The 24173-nt window shown below is 29.5% G+C and overlaps 1 protein-coding gene across 1 annotated transcript in view; it reads right to left on the bottom strand.

Moving 5' to 3' along the window:
• TER94 (Transitional endoplasmic reticulum ATPase TER94) overlaps window positions 1-23965 on the bottom strand; it is a 35005-nt gene extending 11040 nt beyond the window's left edge. Inside the window, exons 1-5 of the mRNA XM_067282007.1 lie at window positions 23830-23965; window positions 3886-3991; window positions 1003-1175; window positions 404-484; window positions 141-333 (exon numbers count right to left, since the gene is read on the bottom strand). Coding sequence (XP_067138108.1) covers window positions 141-333; window positions 404-484; window positions 1003-1175; window positions 3886-3991; window positions 23830-23849 — 573 coding nt within the window. The 5' untranslated portion in view covers window positions 23850-23965. The remainder of the gene's footprint in view (window positions 1-140; window positions 334-403; window positions 485-1002; window positions 1176-3885; window positions 3992-23829) is intronic.
• Between the last annotated feature and the right edge of the window lie 208 nt (window positions 23966-24173).

Raw genomic sequence — 24173 nt, 5'->3', positions numbered from 1 at the left:
AATGAAAGGATTTAAAAGTTTGTAAGTATATCATATTAATTCAAAGGTACTAACTAATCAGTTCGATAAAGTTTTTAGTACTATTACTAAAATTTTACAAAATTACTTAAAATAATAAGTATTTTAGTAATTTACTATACCTCTCGTTTGATAGGTTCCCCTTCACAATGAATAACAGTGTCAGGAGCAACAATGCAGTAAGGACTAGGATCTGTCTCCACAACTTTAAATTCAACTGCCCGCATTCCACCTCTAACCACAAATAAATCTCCTCTATGAATTGGACGGTAGGCTTCCAAAAAGTATGGTTTCAAAAACACATCAAATAAACTCCTAAAAAAAATATTAATATAAAATTACTGCTATTTTACTGTGGAAATTTGATAAAATTTTAAATACATACCCTGTTAAGCCTTCAACAGTATCATCTATAGGAAGCACATGAATTCTTTTTCCATATTTTACATCTGGACATGCATGAATACTAAAAGAAAAAAGAATCAATGAGCAAAAACCATAAAATTATAATTACAGTAGAGCGTCGATAAGTGGAACGTCAGTAAGTGGAACGATTTTCAGTCAGACTGTGTCGTGCTGAATCGAATGTTTTTGATACTAAATTTACTTCTAAAGTATAATTTTCATGTTTTTTATATTCTTTAATATATTTATTTTGTTTGTACAAAATGCAGAAATAATTTTTAACGATACAATAGCCTCGATGATTATTATAAAAATTTTCGTTAGGCTTAAAATCGACGAAAATACAACACGAAGCGACACGCAACGGAGAAAAATTCAACAGGAAGCGATACGCAACGGAGAAAAATTTGAATATCGGACAGGTTAATGTATTTTTTCGTACAAAGTCGGAAACTGGAACAAATCATTAACTGGAAGGACCCCAGTCCCCAATTGGTTCCACTTATCGACGCTCTACTGTAATCATAAATGAAAATTTACACATTTTAAAAATTAGTATTTTGAATAATTTTGTTTTACCTTACAATATCACCTAATCTAACCCTCAAGTTATTTCTTATACAACGATTCATGCGTATTTTTTCATTAGGGCATGTCTCATCAGACAACACAATGCAGACAGTTTCTCTTCTCTTTTTTCCTTTCAACATTACAGAGTCACCACGGAAAAGCTGAAGTTCATCCATCTTCATCTGAGTTATTAAAAATAAAATACAAAATTAAACATATAATAATAATAAAAGTTCAAACTTTAAATACACACTACACTTATAATTCAATCAGGTCTGAACTTATTTTTAAAAATTATCAAAGTTTTTTTTTAAAAAAAAATTCTGTAGAATGTGAAATATCTGATATGAAAAATTTATGAAAATATTTTTGAATTTTTGTATTGAGCTATTAGTTGCTGATTTTCTAAAACATGAAAAAAAAAAAAAAAACCACAAAACACCAATCCACAAGATCCATATTACATCAGGAGTTAAAAGGAAGTATCAATATCAATATTAAAAGTTCACTTTTGTTTTATAATTTTTAAAAATGACTATGTTGTTTAATATGTTTTAAAATAAACATGTTATTAATCAATTCATTTGTGATTTTGCATAACTAGGATAAAGGAATTGTACAAAACCAAAAATTATTTACTAGAGATAATGAAAGCTGCTCTTTTGACTGAAAACTATTCATTCAACAACTAGTATTCTAATCAGATTATTTTGAAGAATTCATTAAGTAAATTTTATATATATATATATGATTTGTACATAAATATTTTAATATTTTTATTCTATAGAAATGTCAATATATGCTAAATAATTGTAATATAAATATTAATGAAATAATAAATAAAATGATACATTATTATGAAAATATTTTTACTGTCTTCAAAATTTTGATAATTGACAAAAAGCTTCCCAAGTTTTTTTTTTTGTACAAAGCAGACTGAGTAAATATGGTTAGTAGTGCTGTTAAAGAAAAATAACAGCATACAAGGTTGAGACTAATAATATTGAAAGAGTATACAGTAATATAGCTCTGTACAGTACATCCTTGCGAGATGTCATTTGCATCCACAATGGAATTTACAAAATAATGTTGCTCATAGGTTCTGAGGCAGTTTGATAATGACAAGCTGCTTTTATTTGATTTTTGACACCTGAAGGAATTACACTTACAAGTTAGTGAGATCCATCACAATAAGAAGAATTGTACATGTTGCTACAAAAAGCTTGAGTTCAAAAGTCTACAGTTTGTGACTCATCATGTTTGCTGGCGTATTGTTCTCACCACCTCACATCATCATCACCTGAAAATATTAGAAGCAATGGAAATTTTTAGAGCGGAGTGCAAAGCCATGAGCATTAATTTTAAAGATGAAATGTCCCTATCTACAGCATAGCAATTCCTAATGGACGACATCGGTTAAATTATATTTATTTCTTGCGTTTCGAGCTTATGGTGGAATGGAGGATAACAGGTTCACAGTTAGAAGTTTTATTGAGCTTGGTGACGCATGCGCTGTGGAGTGTTACGTAATCGAACATTGTCAGATGGGGAAGTGTCAAGGTCAACAACTGATTCACTACAATGTTTATCGAATGTCCAAGGAAAAGCCCAGGAGGGGCATTGAAAGCGTTAGCAAATATCGAAAAGTATTACTCCGGTTAATAGGTTGGAGAAAATGTTGAGTACATCATCCCGGTGTATTAGAAGTGGAGAATAGTTAATGCATGACTCCATATTATGAATGCATCATGCAAGGATCTCACTAGATCTAATGGCTTTAGCTGCCAAAAATCAAAAAATTCACTGTTTAGTTTTGGTAAAGTTTGATATGGAAAATGTCATTTTATAAACCACACAGGGAATGCAAATGTCACCTGCTAGAGACAACTATTGATGTAGAGTATATTATAATATATTCTTTCAAAACTAGAAATTTCTCCGTCAAGCATAACTGAATACTTTTTATCAGAAAGTAGAAGATTAAAGAATTGAGAAGAGTGGAGATTTCAAGAAATTTAAAGAGAGTTGCTATTTCTACAAATTAAGTAGTTTATCCTCTAGCTTGACATTGTGATGCTGTTTCTGCAGCCCTTGAAAAAGCCATTCTTATTTGATGTTGCTCAAGTCAAACTTCACGGCCTTCAGGGGTCTCAGTTGTTCTTATTCATTTAGATCTAGAATTTACCAGACCAATTTTACTCATGCTTTGCCTGAGGCATTTTTTTTTTGATAAAATAGTGAGTCTTTTTAAATCCACATTGATAAAACAAAGATGAATTGTATATGTTAATTAGATGAGCAATAACACTTTCTAAATAATGGGCGTGTTAGATGAGTATTTCCAAATGAATAATAGAATGTCACATGAAAGATTTTTTTAAAAATTTGTTATAGAAGTGACACAATGCAGCTATTTTCTTTTAAAGTTTAAATTTATGAAGTAAGTTTAAAATATGCCATTTGCCAAAATATTTAAAAATGCAACTTAAGGGAAATTTTCTCATCAAGCATAAATGTCACGTGGTCACTGACATCACTGCAACATAAGTGTAATTACAAATACAGAATCTATAGAACATTTATTCTATAGCTAGTATTTCCATAAAATTAGTAGTCTATACCTTTTGTCAGAACATAAAATGAATATAACCAAAATTTCATCTGGATTGGACAAAAGTTGCAGGAGTTATAGAGAATTCATACACAGACATTGGCTTTCATATTAGTAATTATTAGCCTCAACCATGTATGCCACATGATTTTTCTTTAGTAGCACTACTAACCTTATTTATTGAATCTGCCTTGTATTTATCAAATTTTGAAAACACCAAAAGATTTGTATTTTAACCAAGACAGTATACTGTTATAACAAATTGTAACAATTCATCTTACCTGTGACAGAGCCACAACTGAATTGTCATCATTTAATGCTTCTTCTACTATTAAACGATTTGGTTTTTCTTTAGTTTTTAAGATTGCAGTAGCCAAATCTTCTGAACTGTAAAAAAAATTATGATTAAAAGATTTTAATATTAATAAATAGATAAATATGTAGTCACATAATTTAATCTAAGGAAAAGTCAACATAACATCTAATTTTATGCTAATTGAGAAAATATTAAGATTTTTACCATAAAGCAAAATTTGATATCAAAATAAAAAATTATGACTGGATGGATGTCTTATTTAGTTTACTATTTTGAACCTAGTTTCTAATTTGGATCCTCAAGAAGTTTTTCACAGATTCATCCGAACCTAACTCAGTACTATTGTTGCTATAGTCAAACTCAACCATTGAATAATCAATGAAAATTTTGTATTTCTGCCATAAAAATTATTAATAATCTGTATATTCTATATACCGTATATTTCTGCAGATAAGATAATAGTTGAATCATAAAAAAAGGCTCCCAAAATCTGGGGTCGTCTTATACGACAGATACAAAAAAAATTAGACTGAAATTTATATAAATTAAACTATTATATAAAAAAAAATGGACAAACTATAATTATTTACTAGTAGAGAGTAGGGTATGTGCACAAAATAGAATAGCCCATACTACGCTTTTGTGAATAGTCAAGGTCATTAACTGAATGCCGAATCAGTGCGAATGTTTGCAACAATCGCAAGGAAGTGCTGCCAGATGCAAGAAAATAAAATTTGTTCATTCAAAAAATTACGAATAGGACAATTCCATATATGCTATACAGTATTATTATCCAGATGATGATTGCTGATCTAAACTAAATTCATAGGCCATTGATAGTTTGGGGTTGTCTTATAGAACAGATATATGCTAAAACTATAAAACTTTGACAAAAATTTATACCATGTCTTATCTGCAGAAATATATTATTTATACTAAAAGCAAAATTTTCAGTCACCACCATATACAAATAACAAATTTAAAAACTGATTTACAATTGAAAATTTCAAAACAACTTTAAAACGGTTTTTAAAAATGTTTTCATTTTCCTTTGATTTTATTTTGGTTTTGATGTAAAGGCCTGAATTTTTATTATTATTTTTAGTTTTAATTTAGTTTTTATAATTATTTTAATAATTTTTATTTATTGACAAGACACAGTCTTGTCAATAAATAAAATCGCACTGCTGTCAACAGCTGGACACCTTAAAGCAGGGGTAACTATAACATTATTGGGGGTTGATGAAAAGACTAAAACTTACAAATTTTGAACCGAATATTGCTAATCTTGCTAAGGATCATCAAGCTTATCCGTCTCACAATCGTCAGTTACAAAAATTAACAACAACATATATACAATAAATGTAAAAAAATGTAAAATTAAAAGATATATATTAAAATAGCAAGAGCTTTTTTTCTTTGCTTGTAACACAAACTTTTTTGGTGGAGGTCAATGTGAGGTTTCGAAAGTTGTAGGGGGTCGATGATCAAAAAAGTTTGGCGATCCCTGCCTTAGAGGTATGAAGGAGTACATGTCAGGAGTTGCAATTTAGCACAGTATTTGGTGCCCAAATCATGCACATAAAAAAGAAAACAGATTTGTAGGTACTCAGTGGACCGAGAACAGAGTTAAAATAAAATACAAAATGGCAATACTCTTTCTACAAACAGGCACCAGTGCAAGATTTGCACATTTTTGAAATTAGATGGCACTAGTCATTATTTTATATTAAAACTAACTTCCCAAATATAATTTCGGACAATACAATAGCCACGATTATCTTTTTCAAAAATGGGAAATTTTTGTTAGGCATTGACAAAAATTCAACCCGGGGTGACGTGCAACGGAGAGAAATTTCGACACTGGATAGGTTAATTTCACCAAAAATGCATTGTGGACAACGCCGTGACCAAGGCCTGCAAAGTTTGAACAATCGCACTCAAAACCAGCGACATCAAAGAAGATTGGAAAAAGAACAAGACTTGCTGTGAACGTTGAAGTGATCCTGCTTAGTAGTGAGTTCCGAGACATAGTCTTGTCCCAAAAATGGCCTTGCTGTTTTACTTATTATTTAATTTTGCCTGCATTTTTGAACCCTTAATTGCAATTTTTTAAATTAACTACAACTCTCTTTTCTATTGCAACATGACTATAGAAATTGTTTTAGCACTGTTTTGCACAAAAAAAAAATTTATTTAAATTTTAAGTAAGTTAACATTAATTGAACTATTGTGCTACCTAGTTTTATCCTAAAATGTGATCCTCTATTATCAAATAGAACTAGAGATATTTAATGTGTTACTTTAAAAAAAAATCTAAAAAATTACATAAATTTGGAATTTCTGGTTACTTTAATTATATCATTAAATCATAACTCTCAATATATTAATAGTAGACTAAGAAAAAGGGAGAGAAAATGACTAATCTGAAAAGTTTATTATATTTTGAAGAAATAAATCTTAGCTCCTCCTCAGTAATAACAATTTAGCTTTACATTACTTTTCCATTTCTAATAGATTAACTATTTATATGATATATGACATTTTTAAATGTCAAATGCCAAAATTAAGAAATATCCCAAGTGACTGAAAAATACGTGAATTATCAATAATAAAAATAGATTTAAAAAGTATCCATTATATAAAATTTATAAATATGATGAAATGAGTCATTGAAATCAATATATTGTATTAATAGATTTAACTAATTATCCAAATCATTAATGAAAAAACCAATTGAATTTTTACATAGAACTCAAATATGAATTTAAACTGTTCGAATTCAGAGCAACATTCAGTCAACTTTAATTTCATTTTAGTAATGATTGCAAACTATTAAAATATAACAACTTATTAAATAAAGATAATTTCCAATAAATACACTTCAAGAACTTTAAATAAGAATAGTTTTCCCTTGAAAACTATAGACATGCATCCTAAAAATCTGCACAAGTGCATGAAACAGCATGCATTCTTTCTAGAATGTTCTTGATGCCATTTATTGAAAAAGTTAATGTAAATAATATTCCTTCTTAAAAATTGAAAGATTAAGTAAATTTAATCAAAGAAATGTAATTGGCAATTTCCTACTGAAATTGTAAAAGTGGGATATTTATACATTTAAACATTTCTCTGTAATGGGCATTCCACAACATATAGTGTATAACATCATTTCAAGAGTAGAGCAAGGAGAACCAACAGAAAGAAGAATTGAAAGTGGTTAGTAGAGGAAGAAAATGACTGAAAGGAAGAACCAATAAGAAAAAGAAGCCTTGGGAAAAGTTGGGTAAATGCTTAGAAAATTGGGTAGATTAAAATTTCACACAGACATGTTCACTGGATTTATCAAGGAACATCAAATGACTCAAGAAACAAAAGTCTGTTCTAAAATACCTGATGAAGCAACTTGTTACATGAGGGGTTTTGAAGCAGGGAAGAAACACCCCCTTCTGAGGAAGCTGTATAATAGAGTCTTGAAGATATCAACCTTGATATGGTTATGGATGACAAATCCTATTTCACTACAAGGAATAGATGCAGATCCTAAAGTCAAATTGAAATGACACTCCCAAGTTTTCACCAAAGCATCTGATTTGGCTGGCAATCGGTCTAAAGGGATGTTCACAGACTCACTGTCCCATTACAGCTCTCCATCAAAAAAGCTTATGGCAACAAATGCATTCACAGAATAGGCTAGTACTATTCATAAAGAAATACTACCCTGACCACTACCAATTATGCTCATGACATAGTTGCCAATGAAAGAAATACTTAATTTTTCATGCCAGATTCTTATTAGATAAAAGTTTAAGAGCACTGTCTATTGACATTAATGAGGTGTTAAGTAAAACACAAAATAAGTACAATATATTTCGTAAGCATGTACACAGCTTTCAACATGTATAGAATGTCTTCTTTGGGGAAATAAAAACAAATATTAGAATGTTGATATGAATTTTAACTTTAATGTTAATATGTTCTAATTAGAGTGCATGTGTTAAATTTAAATGGTGCACTATTGAACTTACACATTTAATTAACAGCAAACTATAATTGAAAATTATTGGCATCTGTGATTTAATTTTTTACATTATTAAATAGTGAAACCCATATTTTTTGGAGCTCTAGAGTGGATCTATTACATGGCTCTAATTTCTCAATTAATAAAGTTCCCCAGATAAATAAATAGTTGTTGTTCTCATATTGTATGAGGATGGAAAATTCATTTCACAGGGATGTAAAGTAATGATTGAGAACCCTCCTAAATAGTTCTGTAGATAGTTCTGTGTTCTTATTTTTACAGATGTCAACTCAATGTTCTAATATTTGTCTTTCAATTTTCTACTTGTGTCCCTGATATATATCTCTTTTTCAACATTGTTTTGGTGTTGTAAGGGAATTACATATACGCCTGATTTTTCTAATGTTAATTTGTCCCTGTCATTATATAGTTTTCTGTGTAAGGGTAGCTGTGGTTGTTTTATTGGAAGGTTAATTCCCAATTTTTGAAATCTTCTGGTAATGCGTAAGGACACAGACTCAACATACAGTATAGAAGGGCTTATATAAATACAATCCTTTTTTATTATTTCTGATTTTGATGGTGGGAAGAGGAATTTATGCACATGGATGTGAATGCACTTGAATTTAGCATAAATGTATCCTGCCCTACACATAGCCATATTAATAAATTATAACTCTTTTTGTACCAAATGCTGCAATGATAAGACTCTACAAATAAGTACAGCTATGGCATTATTTATGTAACCAGGCAGTTAGAATAAAGTGGCCAGTATAATGTGAGGACATAGATTAAACTTGTGATATACACCAAAACAAACTCCTTTGAGCATTTTTTGTATTAGGAGATCTAGGAAACTGATGCTGCTGTCTTTTTCTATAGTAAAATTGAAGTGTATATCTGGGATAATTGCAGTATAAACTGCAATAGTTTGAAACTGGTTCCATCCCATGCTAGTAATATATCATCTACATATCTACTATATAGTAGTGGATATTGGACTACTAAAGGCACAGAAAAAAAACTCTAAACTCAAGATTTTTCATGATTAATTCTGCAAGTATCACTAGTAGTGGAGAGTCCATTGCCACTTCCTGTTTTTGATGATAAATTTGGTTATTAAAACAAAAATAATTGTTTTCTGTTATTAGGAGTAGAGCCTCATGTATTTCTAAAACTTGCTGCCTAGATAAACTTTTGTTTAGTAGTAGCACATTTGCCAATATTATTGCTCAAAATATGGCACCAACAGATAAAGGGAAACACCAATCTTGAAAAAACAATATTAGTTGAAACCTCATTAATGTGGATAGACAGTGCTCTTAAACTTTTACCTCACAGTTGCCAAGTTGGACTATTACAAAATTTTATATATCACCTGTGAAACTAATCTTCCAAACATTCTGCAACTGAGACAGAAATTTTGGTACCAACTGAAGTAGAAAGTTTATGAAAATGGTTGGGAAGTTGAAAAACAGAATCAAGACCAAATTTTACCACTTCCATTAAGTTAATGAAATGGGTCAAGTCTACAGTTTGAATTTCGGCAGATCGTAATCCTGATCATCTCCTCTGAACATTAAACAACCTATCTGTACCCAAAATTCCTTATTTTAAAAATAATGAATTTTAAACAACTTTGAAATCTGTGCAATTTTTAGGATACATGCCCTTAGTTGTCTTTTACAGATTGATTATTTACAATTAACTATTATTAGTAATATTGTCTGTTGTAATTATTATTTTAAATAATTTATTTTGTGAGCAATGTTTTATCAAATCATTAGTGATTTGCTTTTTGTCTTTATATTACTATAGTTAAATCTGTATGATTTCTCTGTATGCATCAATTTTCCATATATTGAATAGAATACACTGGTACTTTCTAAGAGTCAAAAATACCTTTTACTATGATCACTTCCTCCAATGAAATCAAGATATAGTATATTTCCTGTAATAATTACCCACTGGGTAATTTCTTTTTTGGAGGGCAATTATGGAGTAAAAAAAATATTGACATTGTAAGAAAGGAAAAAGACAGAACTAATGTAAAACTAATTAAATCAAAATATTATGACATATATAGAAAACAATTTGAAAGAAGCATTTTAATTATTTTAATCAACTTCATAAATTTCAGTAATTTCTGATATCAGTAATATTGAACATCAATAACAATATTAGCCAATATCTATTTCATCAACTTTGATATTGGAAAATATATCAATAGTAAATTATTCAATAATATTGAACACCACTGGTATTTAGGTCAACCAATGCAGTTTACCATACAATATAAATTAGATAAATGATTATTACAAAAACTGAAAATGTAACTGAAAATTTATCCATTTAATACATGCCCCAACATTGATGTTTCCTCTAATAATTCTCTTTGATTCTGGAAAACATCTCTCCACATCACAATTTCCACAAGACATGGATAAACCTGGTGAAATTAGTTTATTTAACAAAATATTTCAGAAAACCCCAATCACTTTCTTCATGAAGAATGTGTCTCAAAAAAAAAAAAAAAAAAAAAAAAAAAAAAAAAAAAAAAAAAAAAAAAAAATCTGATCTGTTTTTCAGGGATAGCTTTTGTCTGTAAAAATTGCTATTCATTTCTAATATCTATATCTTTTATTCCCAAGAATAAAAATTTGCTTATTTCTACTACTGAATGTAAACTTCTGGCATGATGTATTTCTTTCATGTGTAAGCAATTTTTTGCATATTTTATTAAATGTGCAAAAAATTATACCGGAAGGAAATGTTATCCTGTCACAAGGTAATTATAAAATGCTACATAATGATTTTGAATTTTATATAAAATAGAGGTTTATCTTTTTCATTCAGTACTCTTCTCTATTTGGTTCAATACTCAGCTACATATTTGGTCATACCCCATTTCTAACAATTTTTGTTTCTGACCTTAAGTTGCTGCTTCATAAAAAGAAAAAAAAACCAATGCTTAGCAGCAGTACAGCAACCTATACCATCTGTAATTTACAGCACATTCAAACATTAACATTTTGTATAAATATATAAAGCAATAAGCATCAAAAAATAGCAAGTTCCAATTGGCTGTGTGTGACGTGTGATCTATATTCTGCAAATCACAAGCCTATTACCACTCTCAAGCAAATTAGTAATGCTCCATTACTTCTCTTGATTCAAAAATTTCAAATACTTACAGCACCTTTTGATTTAAAATACTGTTGTAATCTGCATAGAAAACTATTTAATAAATATGTAACTTTCATGTTTATAGTTATTTGAGTTAAAAACAAATTCCTATTCTGAATGATGATAATGGCATCACTTTTATAGTGCAGTTTTTTATTTTACTTTTTAAAATGAAATAATTTTTTAAATTAAAATGTTTTTACATTCTACAAATTTTTTATTCTATTTATCTATCTATCAACTAATGAGTGTGATTAATTTAAAATTCTTTGTTTTATTAATATAGGCACACACTGATTGCTAAATATCCTTACAAATATGTAACAGTAGTGAAAACAAATACAATCCATATTGTAGTGTAAAAGGATTTAATATAGACTATTATATAAATGTAGAAAATCTACTGGTGTTCTGATTAAGAACATCAAACTCAATTTTGTCTTATAACCAAATCTTTTTTAAAGAATATTAGGTGTAAAGTTAAAAATAATAGAAGAAACAAAAAACAATGTATAAAGTTTCCTTATAAAAAGCATACAGTATGACTCTACTTAATGCAGGGGATGTGTACCTAGATGACAGTGTGCTAAACAAAAGTGTTAAACAAGGTCATTTTAACAGAGTAAATAGGGATAGGGGGAACATGCAACTAAAAATAAACAAATTTTACTTTAATTTATTTTTATATTAATTTATATAATAATATATGTTAAATAACACACAAACATATGCACACAGATATAGCTCTGGTACTATTTCACTCAAAGAAACTCTTCTTCTATATTGCAGAAAATTAAATTGTAGCCTTGAATGAAAAATGCATTCAACAAGAAAGTTGAAGTCAGATGGACCTAGAGGCACAGTCTCTAACAATCAATTAAAAGCAGTCACCAATCATCATTCTGCCTCTTATTTTAATTTAGTATGATTTCATTTCATTCAGCTTAACATGATGATGTGTTTAGCAATATCCTTTTAATATTTCACTTATTGGCATACTTTTGAATGTGTCAAGTTTAGAATGTAACATGGGTAACTTTATTAATAGATTCTTTTTCCAAAGATTTTATTGAAATGAATCTGAAAATGAAATGTAAATACACTTTGAAAAAACATTTAATCACTTAATAAATTACTTCAAAATTGTTAGTATTAGTGTTTAATACATGTTGATTATCATCACATTGATATAACTGAACATGACTTAAAAACTGCAATGGAACAAGCATAATTTTATAGCCATGCTCAGGCATGTCCCAAATTAACTAAGCAATCGTTATAATACAGTTAACAATTAAAATGATTGTTAATCATCTCATGAAGTTTGAATCTGAATGAAGTTTAAAATGATTGTTAATCATCTCATCAGAGAATAAACTTGCTGTTTGAAAAATTTTTGATGTAACTGACATTAAAAAAACTATGTGCAGATTGGTGCACAAAGTATATATTGACTATACACACTCAGAACACCTTGTAAAATTGCAGCCGTATTTATTACTAGGTTCGAACGTTTTGGTCATATTTAATGACCTTTATCAAGAATAACTGAAAATCGAATTCGTAGAGAATTTGTATTAACGATGCATGCGTTTTGGAATGTTTTTTAAAAGACATTCTATGGAAGTTTTAGTGTGCCATCTCTACTAAGAGGCTATCATTATATAAACATAGAACGTTCGAAAAAATACTATAACGTTCAAGAAAGACAAAATATACAAGTAAAAAATAAAATACAAACAAAAATATAGTAACGTATAACTAAAGTGTTGAGGATATACATCAACACAAGGGTTATACCCCTAGTCCTTAGGTATACTGTCCCTTCACAGGTCTTGAAGCTTACATTACGCTTGATTGCCAAGCAGCAGATACTTTACTGGCTTCTCAAAAGTTGATTGCTTGCCCTTCTTGATTTGTTTTGCAAATGTGCCAGGCTTCTGCATACCTGAGGTGCTTTTTATCTCAAACTATTTGTATCAAGCTTGCCTTATCCCACTCAGCTTTAACCTCTTGAGGGTCTGCTAAGATGTATGTCGCAAGAGCCGTGCAAGGCTGTTCACTTCTTATGTCTCTCGTGTTCCAACAGCCTATATTCCAGTATATATTGACATTCTTCCCACTGAAAATGTAAATATTATAGTAAAGGCCTTCTTGAGTAGTTTACTTGTTCAAATTCAAGCTTAATACTTTTGAGCTCTGTCTTCATTTGTATTAAAAATAATTAACAGTTGAAATTTGCTTCCAGGAATTCCTTTTATTATCACATCAATGAAAAATTGCTATCATTCATATTTGTTCTGCACTTTTTTATATTATACATTTTGTCTTATGTTGTCTTTAAAATGTGTCAACAGATGGAAAAAGAAAAACAATCTTTCTGTTGTCTTAAAACTGAACTTACACCAGAAACATTTTTTGAAATTTCTGTGAAATCAACAGGAGAAGTCTCAAAATAATGTTCATTCTAGTCACAAGAATAAACCTCAATCCGAAAAATTGCAGATACTCTCCACTAACATGAAAGAACAAAAAGATGATTAAAGCTAAATTTGTTGTAAGATTTAATATATTGATATATACTCAAGATTATTCATTAAAGTTCACTAGTCTAACAAATTTCACTTTTTTTTTGAAATTGGATTTTTGTTGACTGTACTAAATTATATTGTATTGCTACCATTTGAAATGAGCACCTAAGTTAGCACAGATTAGTTGTGAATAATAGTGAACAAATGATGGGAACAGAGCCAGGGGATATGAATGACTTCACTTTGTTATTCACTTATGTCTTAAGTTTTACTTGTGCCAAATTTCACTTCAGAAGTTTATATAATATATAATTAAAAATTTGTTCAATTTTATTTTTAGTTATGCTTTTGCATAACAAAGCACAGATTTAAACAAAACAAATATCAAAGAAAATTTCTAAAATCATCAGAAACAACTATAGGATGCAAAGTTTCCAGTTTACATTGCAAAACTTTAATGCTATACAAATTTCTACTATTGCTGTCTTTAGCATAATTTATCTGTTTTATAATCAAGGATAAAATTTTCAGAATTTGAAACACTAATAGTGAATATTTGGAAAGTTGACAATTATTTTTATTTCCCAAAAAAATAAAATAATAAAAAATTGATAAATTACATTGTATTTTTAAAACTAAATGTTTTTCAGTTGTTTTATTAGATTGCCACAATGTTTTTTAATGATATTGTTAATCTGTTCATCTGTTATTGCTTTTGGAGCTATAGCCAATCACAGTTCAGAAAAACTTAGTAATGTAATATATTAAAACTAGCTGTTACCTGTGGCCTCACCCATGCAGATTTCACAATTTAATAGAAATAACCCTCCCAAAGTACTTCACTAAGATTCTCTCATTAGTTGTTACTAATTTGGTAAAATTACTGATTTTTGTTTCAAACTATGGACTGCTAATACACCTAAATTCAAGTTTCAAATATTATGGGATTCCAAGATACGATAAATCCGAGTTTAATTTTTTTTTCAAAACATAAATGACGTTATCTGAAAATTCCTAAAGTATAAATACTGTATTTATAGAAAAACAGAGTTTCAGTTACCCCAGTAGCTCTTTGTAAACCACGTTTGTGGTACTGCCTTTCAGGATCAAGACTTTTTAAGCCTTAATCCTCTCCTCTTCCTCTGTGGGGGAATTTCCAAAAATCCCTTCTTAGTGAGCATTCTCATTGCATACCTTAACTGTGTACCAAATTTCATCTCTCTAGGTTCAGTAGTTTGCTCTGGGCAATGATGAATCAATCAGTCAGTCAGGACATATAATTTTATATATATAGAAGATGAAACACAAATGTTTTAAATTTTTAAAAACTATTTGTTTTACACCTTTTTGTATATTTACCTAAATATTATGATTATGTATTATCATCAAATTATTTGTAATTGCATTTGTTTTTAAACCCATTATTGTCTTTATTTCATCTGTTTTAAGACTGAAAAGACTTTATTCCTATAAACTTAGTAATATAATGCAAAATATAACAATTTTGATTTATTGAGATGATATAGAATGTTTTTAATCTTAATATTGTTCATAAAAATCACAAAAGAAAGGCACTATTTTCATAAAAACAATAAAACATACCAATTTAAATACAGTAGAGCGTCAATAAGTGGAACGTTGGTAAGTGGAATGGCCGGAAAGTGGAACGATTTCAGTCGGACTGTGTCGTGCTGAATCGAATGTTTTTGATACTAAATTTACTTTTAAAGTATAATTTTCATGTTTTTTATATTCTTTAATATATTTATTTTGTTTGTACAAAATGAAGAAATAATTTTTAACAATATGATAGCCTCGATGATTATTATAAAAATTTTCGTTAGGCTTAAAACCGACGAAAATTCAACACAAAGCGACACGCAACGGAGAAAAATTCAACAGGAAGCGATACGCAACGAAGAAAAATTTGAACATCGGACAGGTTAATGTATTTTTTCGTACAAAGTCGGAAACTGGAACAAATCATTAACTGGAAGGACCCCAGTCCCTAATTGGTTCCACTTATCGACGCTCTACTGTATTAAAATTGAAAACTAAAACTACCATGAATTATGTTATGTTTAATAATTTCAGTTTCAGAATACATAATATTAAAGAGTAAAAGAAAAATTTCTTAGTGGAAAGAGGAGTTTCTGTCTTCAATGTAGAAATAATGTAGCAAGATATTGTTTTTCTACAATTCTAAAACTTTGAACAACAGTTTATATCATAGTTGGTGCCTTCCAAAAACCTTTAAGATATAACTTTAAAGTTACTTTAAATTGTCAGGCTCACATATTAAGATATGGAAGTCAAAAATATCCAGAAAATGTGCAGTTACAAAGATGAATGTAATATACTCATTTGGAAATGTGTTTTAATATAGTTTATTATATTGCCAAAAACAATAATCCTGTCACTGATGTAAAGTTTGTTTATTAAATATAAAACATTTTGTTGAATTAAAAGGTTAATATTAGTGTATTCATGTGCAATCAATGTAATTCATGTAAATACACAAGCAATCATCTAGCCCAGTTTATTATTCAACTAAATATCTAAATTAAGAGCCAAAATGTAGTCCAATAAATCTGTTAATTAGAAAATTGGTTAAATTCATATACAGGATGTCCACTTAAATATCTATCCAAGGACAAAAGAGATCATTCCAGCAATGTACAAGTTTATGCTTGTGATGCATGTTTGTTTGAACACTAAAATAACCAATATTTAAATAACTATCCAGAGGCAAAAGATTAATTCATTTAAAAAATGCCATGGAAAGTGTGCACTGTAAACAGATGACACACTGAATAGTGACCAATATCTGATTTCCTAAACTTGACAATAGATGTCTTGACAACTTGTCATTGCACAACTATTGCAGGTTTGGTATCAGCACCATGGTGTGCCAGCTTATTCCCAGATAAATGTACATCAGTGGCTTGCAGAGTGGTTTGGCAAGTACTGGACAGGACAATATGGACCTAATCCATGGCTAAACATTCCCCAGATTTGACCCCTCTGGATTTTTTTCTTGTGGGATCAAATTATTCCAAAGGAAAGTCACCAAATTTGTCATGTTAGCTCAGTCATAACTCTGTTGATTGTAACTACAAAGTTCACTATTTTACTGCAAGAAGTCTCCATCAGAAATGCAAAACATATAGGCAGAGAGCCTATGATACAGTTGCTTCAAAATTGACAATGAATCATTTGAAGATAACTTCCATAGTGGAAGGCCAGCCACATTATAAATGGTGGAACTGATGGATAACCATCCATCAGGTGTCAGATAAGCAAGCATTTCCTATAGATCTGCAGAAACCATTATCAGACATTTTGGGAATGAGACATGTCTATGTGAAGTCCATTCCATGATTGTTAATAGATGATCAAATGTCAGAATATAGGACATTCATCACTGGCAAACTGTTTCAAAGATCAATGACACAATTTCTTGAATAATGTTATTACAGGGGATGAAACTTATGTATTTACCTACAACGCTAAAACAAAATCAGTCATTGGAATGATCCACTCCAGTATCTCCAAGGTCAAAGTAATCAGCAGTCAGGAACTCAAAGCCAGTATATCTCCATGGTCATGCTCATTTCCCCAACAATTTAGCATTATCTGCCAGAAATTCATGAATGCAGTATTCTTTATTCAAATTCTCAGTGACAGTATCTGGAGAAATAGAGCAGAAAAGTGGCATAATGGATGGCTGTTCCACGACAATGCTCCAAGCCATACAGACATGACAGTAATAGTTTTTTTTTTTTTGGAAAAAGAAAAGCATTGCAGTTGTCCCTCAGCTGTCATATTTTCCAGTTGAAACCCATATTTCCCCTTATAACTTGACCGTTCCCTAAAATGAAATTGGAACTTTTAAGATCTTTGAAAAATTAAAAATTTAATGATAGGTCAATATATAACTCACTCTTGCAAGAATTTAAATCTGGAAAGGATATAGACAGGCAATACTTCAGTGCAAAAACAGTACTAAATTATAGACATATTTAAGACAAATTTCTTTTGAAATGATATCATATCTATGAAACAGAGAACATATTTAAGTATTCAGGAATTTGTTAAGTATTTTTTTATAAGGATATTGCTAAACAAACCATTATATTTTGTGTATTGCTAAATGAATTTGCTTAAATACAAATGTTAAATATTTATAGATGTATGTCATTGACAACAAGTCAGTACTTTTTAAAATCACAATGTCAAATCTCAAGCATTACAAGCATACTAATATATAAATTAGCATATTTGCTTCAGCATTGGTCACACTAGGAAAAATTAGACATTGAATTACGAAAATAAATTTATATTTACTTAAACAATGACTTGATATGATACTTTCACTAATATGCAATTAGTGAAATATCCAACATACAAATATAAATATAGGGTTTAAAAATTCTCTCTCTCAATTAATAATTATAATAAACTAAATATTCTGAAAAATAAGCTCAAAACAATATGCCAAACAAACTAATGAATTAATGGAAGGAAATCACCTACCTACAGCCAAATTGCTTCATTTCTAATCATTAAATTAGCCTGCTCAATCTAATAAATAATCTGGCAGTTCATTTTGCATTAGTAATTTAAATTGTGTTGAAATGTATTTTATATATCAAAACAATATTTCATCGAAAGAAACTGGAATGTAAAAAACTTGTTAAAACTAATATTTTTTATAAAAGTATGAAGCTCAAATTTATAGCTTAATGTTTCATGTCAACTAGAAATACGCATTGAATGATCTAAATCAAGAAAAATTTCATCAATAGGCTAATATACATCAAAATATAAAAATATGTGAAATATTAAATTCATTAACGTGTTATATTGGTATTAATGTCACAATGACAATTAGCCTATGAACTGATTGGTTGAAATGCCATCATAGTGTCTCATTTATATATTTCATCATGTACAGTCAAATACACTAAAAGAAAAAAAAATTTAATATAATTTTATTAAACAAAAGCAGCATTTTTTTAAAAATTCTTTTAATATTAAATTTACTTGATGTATACATTATATTTAAACAACATTATTTTTCATTATTTTTTTTAAATGATAGTTTCAGTTTTGTTGCAAAACTAAGTGATAAAATCATTGACTTAATTTTTGAAAAAGACTATAATAAAAGTTTCTATATCCTTCATATATTCAATTCATATATTGAATTCACTAATAGTTGCCTTCTTATATCTTACTTCAAAAAATAATAAAAATGTTAGAAACTGTAAGATTAAATAATACTGCAAAACTGGATGAGATTATATTAAAGCAGCAACTAATGCTTGTAATCCAGTTAAAATAAACTAAATTTATTATAAGAATGAACATTTTCAACTGCTTTTAACAGCCATCATCAGGTTATGGAATGTTAAATAGAATAAAATTGAAAAAACAAAATTTAAAAAGAACTCATTAAATACATGCTGGTGGTCACATGCATAAAAAAAAGTTGAATAGAAATAAAATATTTATAAAGTACATATAAAAATATAAATGTTCATAAATAGCCTTCCATGCATGCAATACTGTAGATGTCCTTAAAATTAACAGCAAAATGTAAATTTCAAGGTTTTTGAGATACTTAAGTTGTGCAGAAACAGATGTACATACTATGTAAGAGATGGTGCATTATTGAAGTCTACTCACATATTATCATAAGCAAGGGCTGCACAGGCTATTGTGCATAAACCACGAAATGATGTAGTATTCTTTTGCTGCTTTTACTGTGCAAAACTTTTAAATCTAAGTTCTTTTGTATTTTCCCCTGATAATTTCAATCACACACATCATAAACATGAAGATAATAAAACACAATATAGAGAAATGATGAGGAATAATTCTAATCATCATGAAAATCATGATCTGTACCAACTCAAAACATAAATAATTACTAGTTATCTAGTAATCTTCAGAATAAATTTTACTTTGTTATTAAATACACACAGGTTTCTACTGAAATTTTTGTTTTAAATTCCATGACTTTCCCTTACAGACACACTACAAATTCTCTGACCCTCACATCACTTACAGTATGGCACATTAACAAAATAAAACAGCATTTGACCCACTATGCACATACCTTATTGCTTCTCCAGTTTTTTAATTAGATATTTTTCCAAATTAATAATTATATATTTTTTATAATTGCCAAATTACTAAAATTAAAAATAAAATGTTTTATTAAATTAATCTAGTTTATTGTTAATAATCCATAACCATAAATCTAATGATTTTAAAAAAAGCCATTTATTTACTTAGTATTATTCAATAACAAATCCCGTATAATTAATATCCCTTTAATAAATCTCCCAAACTTTATAAAACATTAATAAACTGGAAAAAATCAGAAATTGTTTTGTTACGCAATCAAAATCATTAAAATGAAAAATGATAATTTTAATTTAAATGTTATTTATCATTTTTTTGTACTTTGTAAATTTTTGGGGAAATTGTGTGTATTCTTGAGATAAATTTTGGAACCTGAAAATATTCTGCACCCTTTTCATAACTTGTATTGCACCACATTACTTCTTACTACCTGCATACAACTATACTTAATCAAGTATATTGTCAGCAAAATCAACAAGGCAGCCCCTTGTTGATTTGTTGCATAAAGCAAATTCCGACTTTCCATTACTTTTTTCAAACACTAATGAAAAATCCCAGATTTTTCCTGACTTTCCAGGTACGTAGGAACTTCGCATACAGTGGTACCTTGTACTTTGAATGCTAAATTTGACAAAACTTCACTTTGGTGTTTGAACCATGTTTCAAGTTTGAACTGAGTACAGAATAAAAAATGCATTTGAAGCATAAATAAGCTTCTGAACAAAGAATATAATTTTAAGTTAGCAATAAAGTGTTAAAATTCACAACTTACAATTAAATCACACATCTATGTTAAGTAAGGACAACTATGCAAAAACTTTCCTTTCAACCTTATAACCTTTACCTATTAATCATGGCATCCGAGAATGTGTGAAAGCAATGAAGTGTAACTAGTATCTAGTATGAGGTAAACTTGAAAAGAACTAAGATGAAAAAAGAACTTACTGTGAAGCATGAAAGAAGCACATTTATGGAGGATCTGGTGGTCATGTTTAGGAACTGAAGTGGACAATTTGCAACCAGTAAATGCAATTTTCACATTGTTATATATTATTTACATATTTTATTTATTGTTTTAATGTGTTTTTGTGTTTTAATTTATTATTAGGCATTTAATTGTGTTATTTTTACCTTAAATTATGTATATTTGTCATTTTAAGTTCATCAAAATCGGTATTGTTTGGAGTCTGGAAATCAATTAATTTGCTTTCCATTATTTCTAATGGGGAAAAGTTCTTTGGATTTCAAATGATTCAGAGTTTAAACAGCCTCCCAGAATGAATTAAATTCAAAGTATAAGGCACTATTGTATTTCCAAACACATATGAGCATATTCTTAAGCTACATGTACAGCTTAGAAAAAATTATAGCTAGATTTCCTGTTCTCTAACAAGACTAGTCAATAACTACATGCACTGTACACTAAATTGGAATTTTCTCACTAGACTGGTGCTAGAGTAAACTATCGTTCACATGTGTGTGTGTGTGTGTGTGTGTGTATTTTTGTTCATGTATACCAGATGTAGAGAACTCTCAGTCTAAAGCAGTGATGGAAAACCCTTTTCCAAACATGGTCAAAATTGAATTTTAAATTTATCAATTCCAAAATCACAAGTCAAATATTTACTTTGAGCAATTAAAAATAAACAGTTAACATCTGATTATACAAGGTGCAGTGCCAAAATCTGGACAAAATTCAATTTCAAATTCCTGCTGTTCTATACAACCAGTAGATGTCATGTTTGGTGTTCAAATAGCTTGACCCATGTACTAAACCATTATAACCTTGAAACAGTTGCAATGTTGAAACCAGGTGTGGAGTATAACCAAAGAGCCGCGATTATCGAAAGTGTTCATGCTGGGTGCCTGGTGACAGAAATCATTCGGTTCTTTGGGTACCCGAGATCGACTGTGTATGAAGTTGTCGCAAAGTACAATGAGTTGGAGAAGTCCAACGAAGGTTTTACAACAACAGTGAGGAAAACTAACTCGAAAGAATGCATTGTCAGGATGCCTGAAATCATTCAACGGGCTCAGGAGCTGATTTTGAGGATCCAGGTCAGTCGATCACTATAGTCGACAAAGTGAGTTGAACACTATAACCTGCTTTTGTGTTCCTTAAGAAACAATGCTGCCAGACAACTCAGATTTTTTTCTGACGAGAAAATTTTTACCGTCTATGTGAAAATCAATCGAAGGAATGACTACTGGCTTGCCCACAACCCTGATGTCCCCATTATTGCAAGAACGAAATTTCCGGCAAATGTTCACGTGCTAGGTGTTGTGTCCAGTGAGGGTGATGTCATGTCATCATATTTCTTTAATAAAAGGGAAAATGTCACAAAAGAAGTTTATTTACATGTTCTGACAAATGTAGTGAAGCTGTGGATGGAAACAGTGTTGTCTGGAAAGCCACATGTTTTCTGGCAGGACGATGCACCCACCCACACAAGTCATTTGGTGCAAAACTGGTTGTCAGACAACATCAATATGTTTTGGTCGAAAGAGTTCTGGCCTCCCAACAGCCCAGATTTGAATCCTTTGAACTTCTATGTATGGAGCGTGGTTGAAAGGGTCAGGAACAAGTCCAGACATCCAAACATCGCATCATCGAGAGCCACTATTGAAGCGGCATTCGCCAATATGGACCATGACACTTTAAAGCACACCTGTGCATGCTTCAGACAAAGAATGGACGTGATCATTCAAGCAGGGGGATATATTGAGTAAATGTATTCTTTATGGCCTTACAAACAATGTGGTTAAAGAAAATTTGTAAACCTTTTCATTTTTGGAATAAAAAATATATTTGGAAAAAATGTGTAATTTGTCCGGATTTTGGCACTGCACCCTGTATTTACATTGACATAGTGTAGTGCCAGAACAAGGAACACGCTGGGTATTTATTAACCTTGCATATAAGAGCACCTGCTTATATTTGAGGTATACACTTATTCTAACATGACGACCAAAACGACCTAATGCCAAGCTCTAGTGCCAAATTGTTTTATTAATTATTTATTTATTATAGCCAACTCTAGCCCGATAATTCAGCTCTTGTGGATGTATACACTTATTCATCTGATCATAGCAGAATATGCATTTCAACTGCAAAAAACAAGCAATTTTCACATTAAGAGCATGTTCATATATGCAAGGAAATACAGTAAGCCATTTAAAAATAAGATAATGTAAATTTTGAAAATATTTATTTGCAGTTTTAAGTAAAATTTATAAAATTAATTCAACACAATTCAGCATTACCTATATTTTCACTGAAAATTTTCTTTACTAGGTCATGTTTTAATAACTAATAAAAATCTGATAATTTTCATTAACATTTCATATAATTACACAACAGTACTCAAATTTCACCAAATGAGAACAATGAAACAGACCATCGTACAGATTTTTAAAAAATATTTGGTAAAAGTTTACAGTGCATTTTTTCCTGAATACTGTCAATGTACCATAAATATTGTTAATAAGCCATTTATAATGAATCCAACAATTTTACCAGCATTTCTTTAATATAGATTTAGCATTGAAACAATAAACTTTTGGACAATTTTTTAAAATCATCCGACAAAGATCAAATAAATATGTAATATCGAATAAGAAACTCGAACTTTCCACAATAATTATTTAGTGTATTGTTTATAACTGATTCGAAATTAACATCAGTCAGAATCTCTTGCATATAGTACATTGATTTTATGACGATGTTTTGGTTGGAAAAGAATACAAACCAAAAAAAGTCGTTATAATCTAACGTTTAAAAGAATAAATACATGTGAACAAGTAAATATTAGACATTTGTAAACTTATTACATGATTTTATATCAACAAAACATTGAAAATCGATCAAAATTCATTATCGTGACTCAGGCGTTTTGATCGACTAAGCCTAAAGTTAGGCTTAATATGCCACGAATAAAAAAACAATATCAAGAATTGATTAAAAGATTAGCTTTTAATTCGTTAGTAATTGTAATTTAAGAAACAATTCTGAATATACCTTGGTTTATTTGAAGCCATTTTCGATTTATTGTCCTTTCTACGGGATCCAACCTAAACCTTCGTGAACCGTTCAGATATCGCTGAATAACTAGTTAAAGGGAACGCGAGTATGCTGTAACTGAAGATGTCGCTGCTGTCGAAATTAAATAAAACAGAAAGTAAATTAATAAATAACAATTTTAAAATATAATAATTATGAAAAATTGATTTTATTATTAAGGAAAAGTATTAAAATTTAAAAATAATACTTTCTTGATGTAATTAGTAAAATATCAATTTTTATACTTTATTGATTTTTAGAGATAATTGATCTATCATTCTCATTTCTTCCAATGATAATAG

This window comes from Centruroides vittatus, unplaced genomic scaffold (assembly GCF_030686945.1).
Source record: "Centruroides vittatus isolate TY-2023 unplaced genomic scaffold, ASM3068694v2 contig_934, whole genome shotgun sequence".
NCBI classification, from domain to species: Eukaryota; Metazoa; Arthropoda; class Arachnida; order Scorpiones; family Buthidae; genus Centruroides; species Centruroides vittatus.
This window is presented reverse-complemented; position numbering and strand designations above follow the sequence as displayed.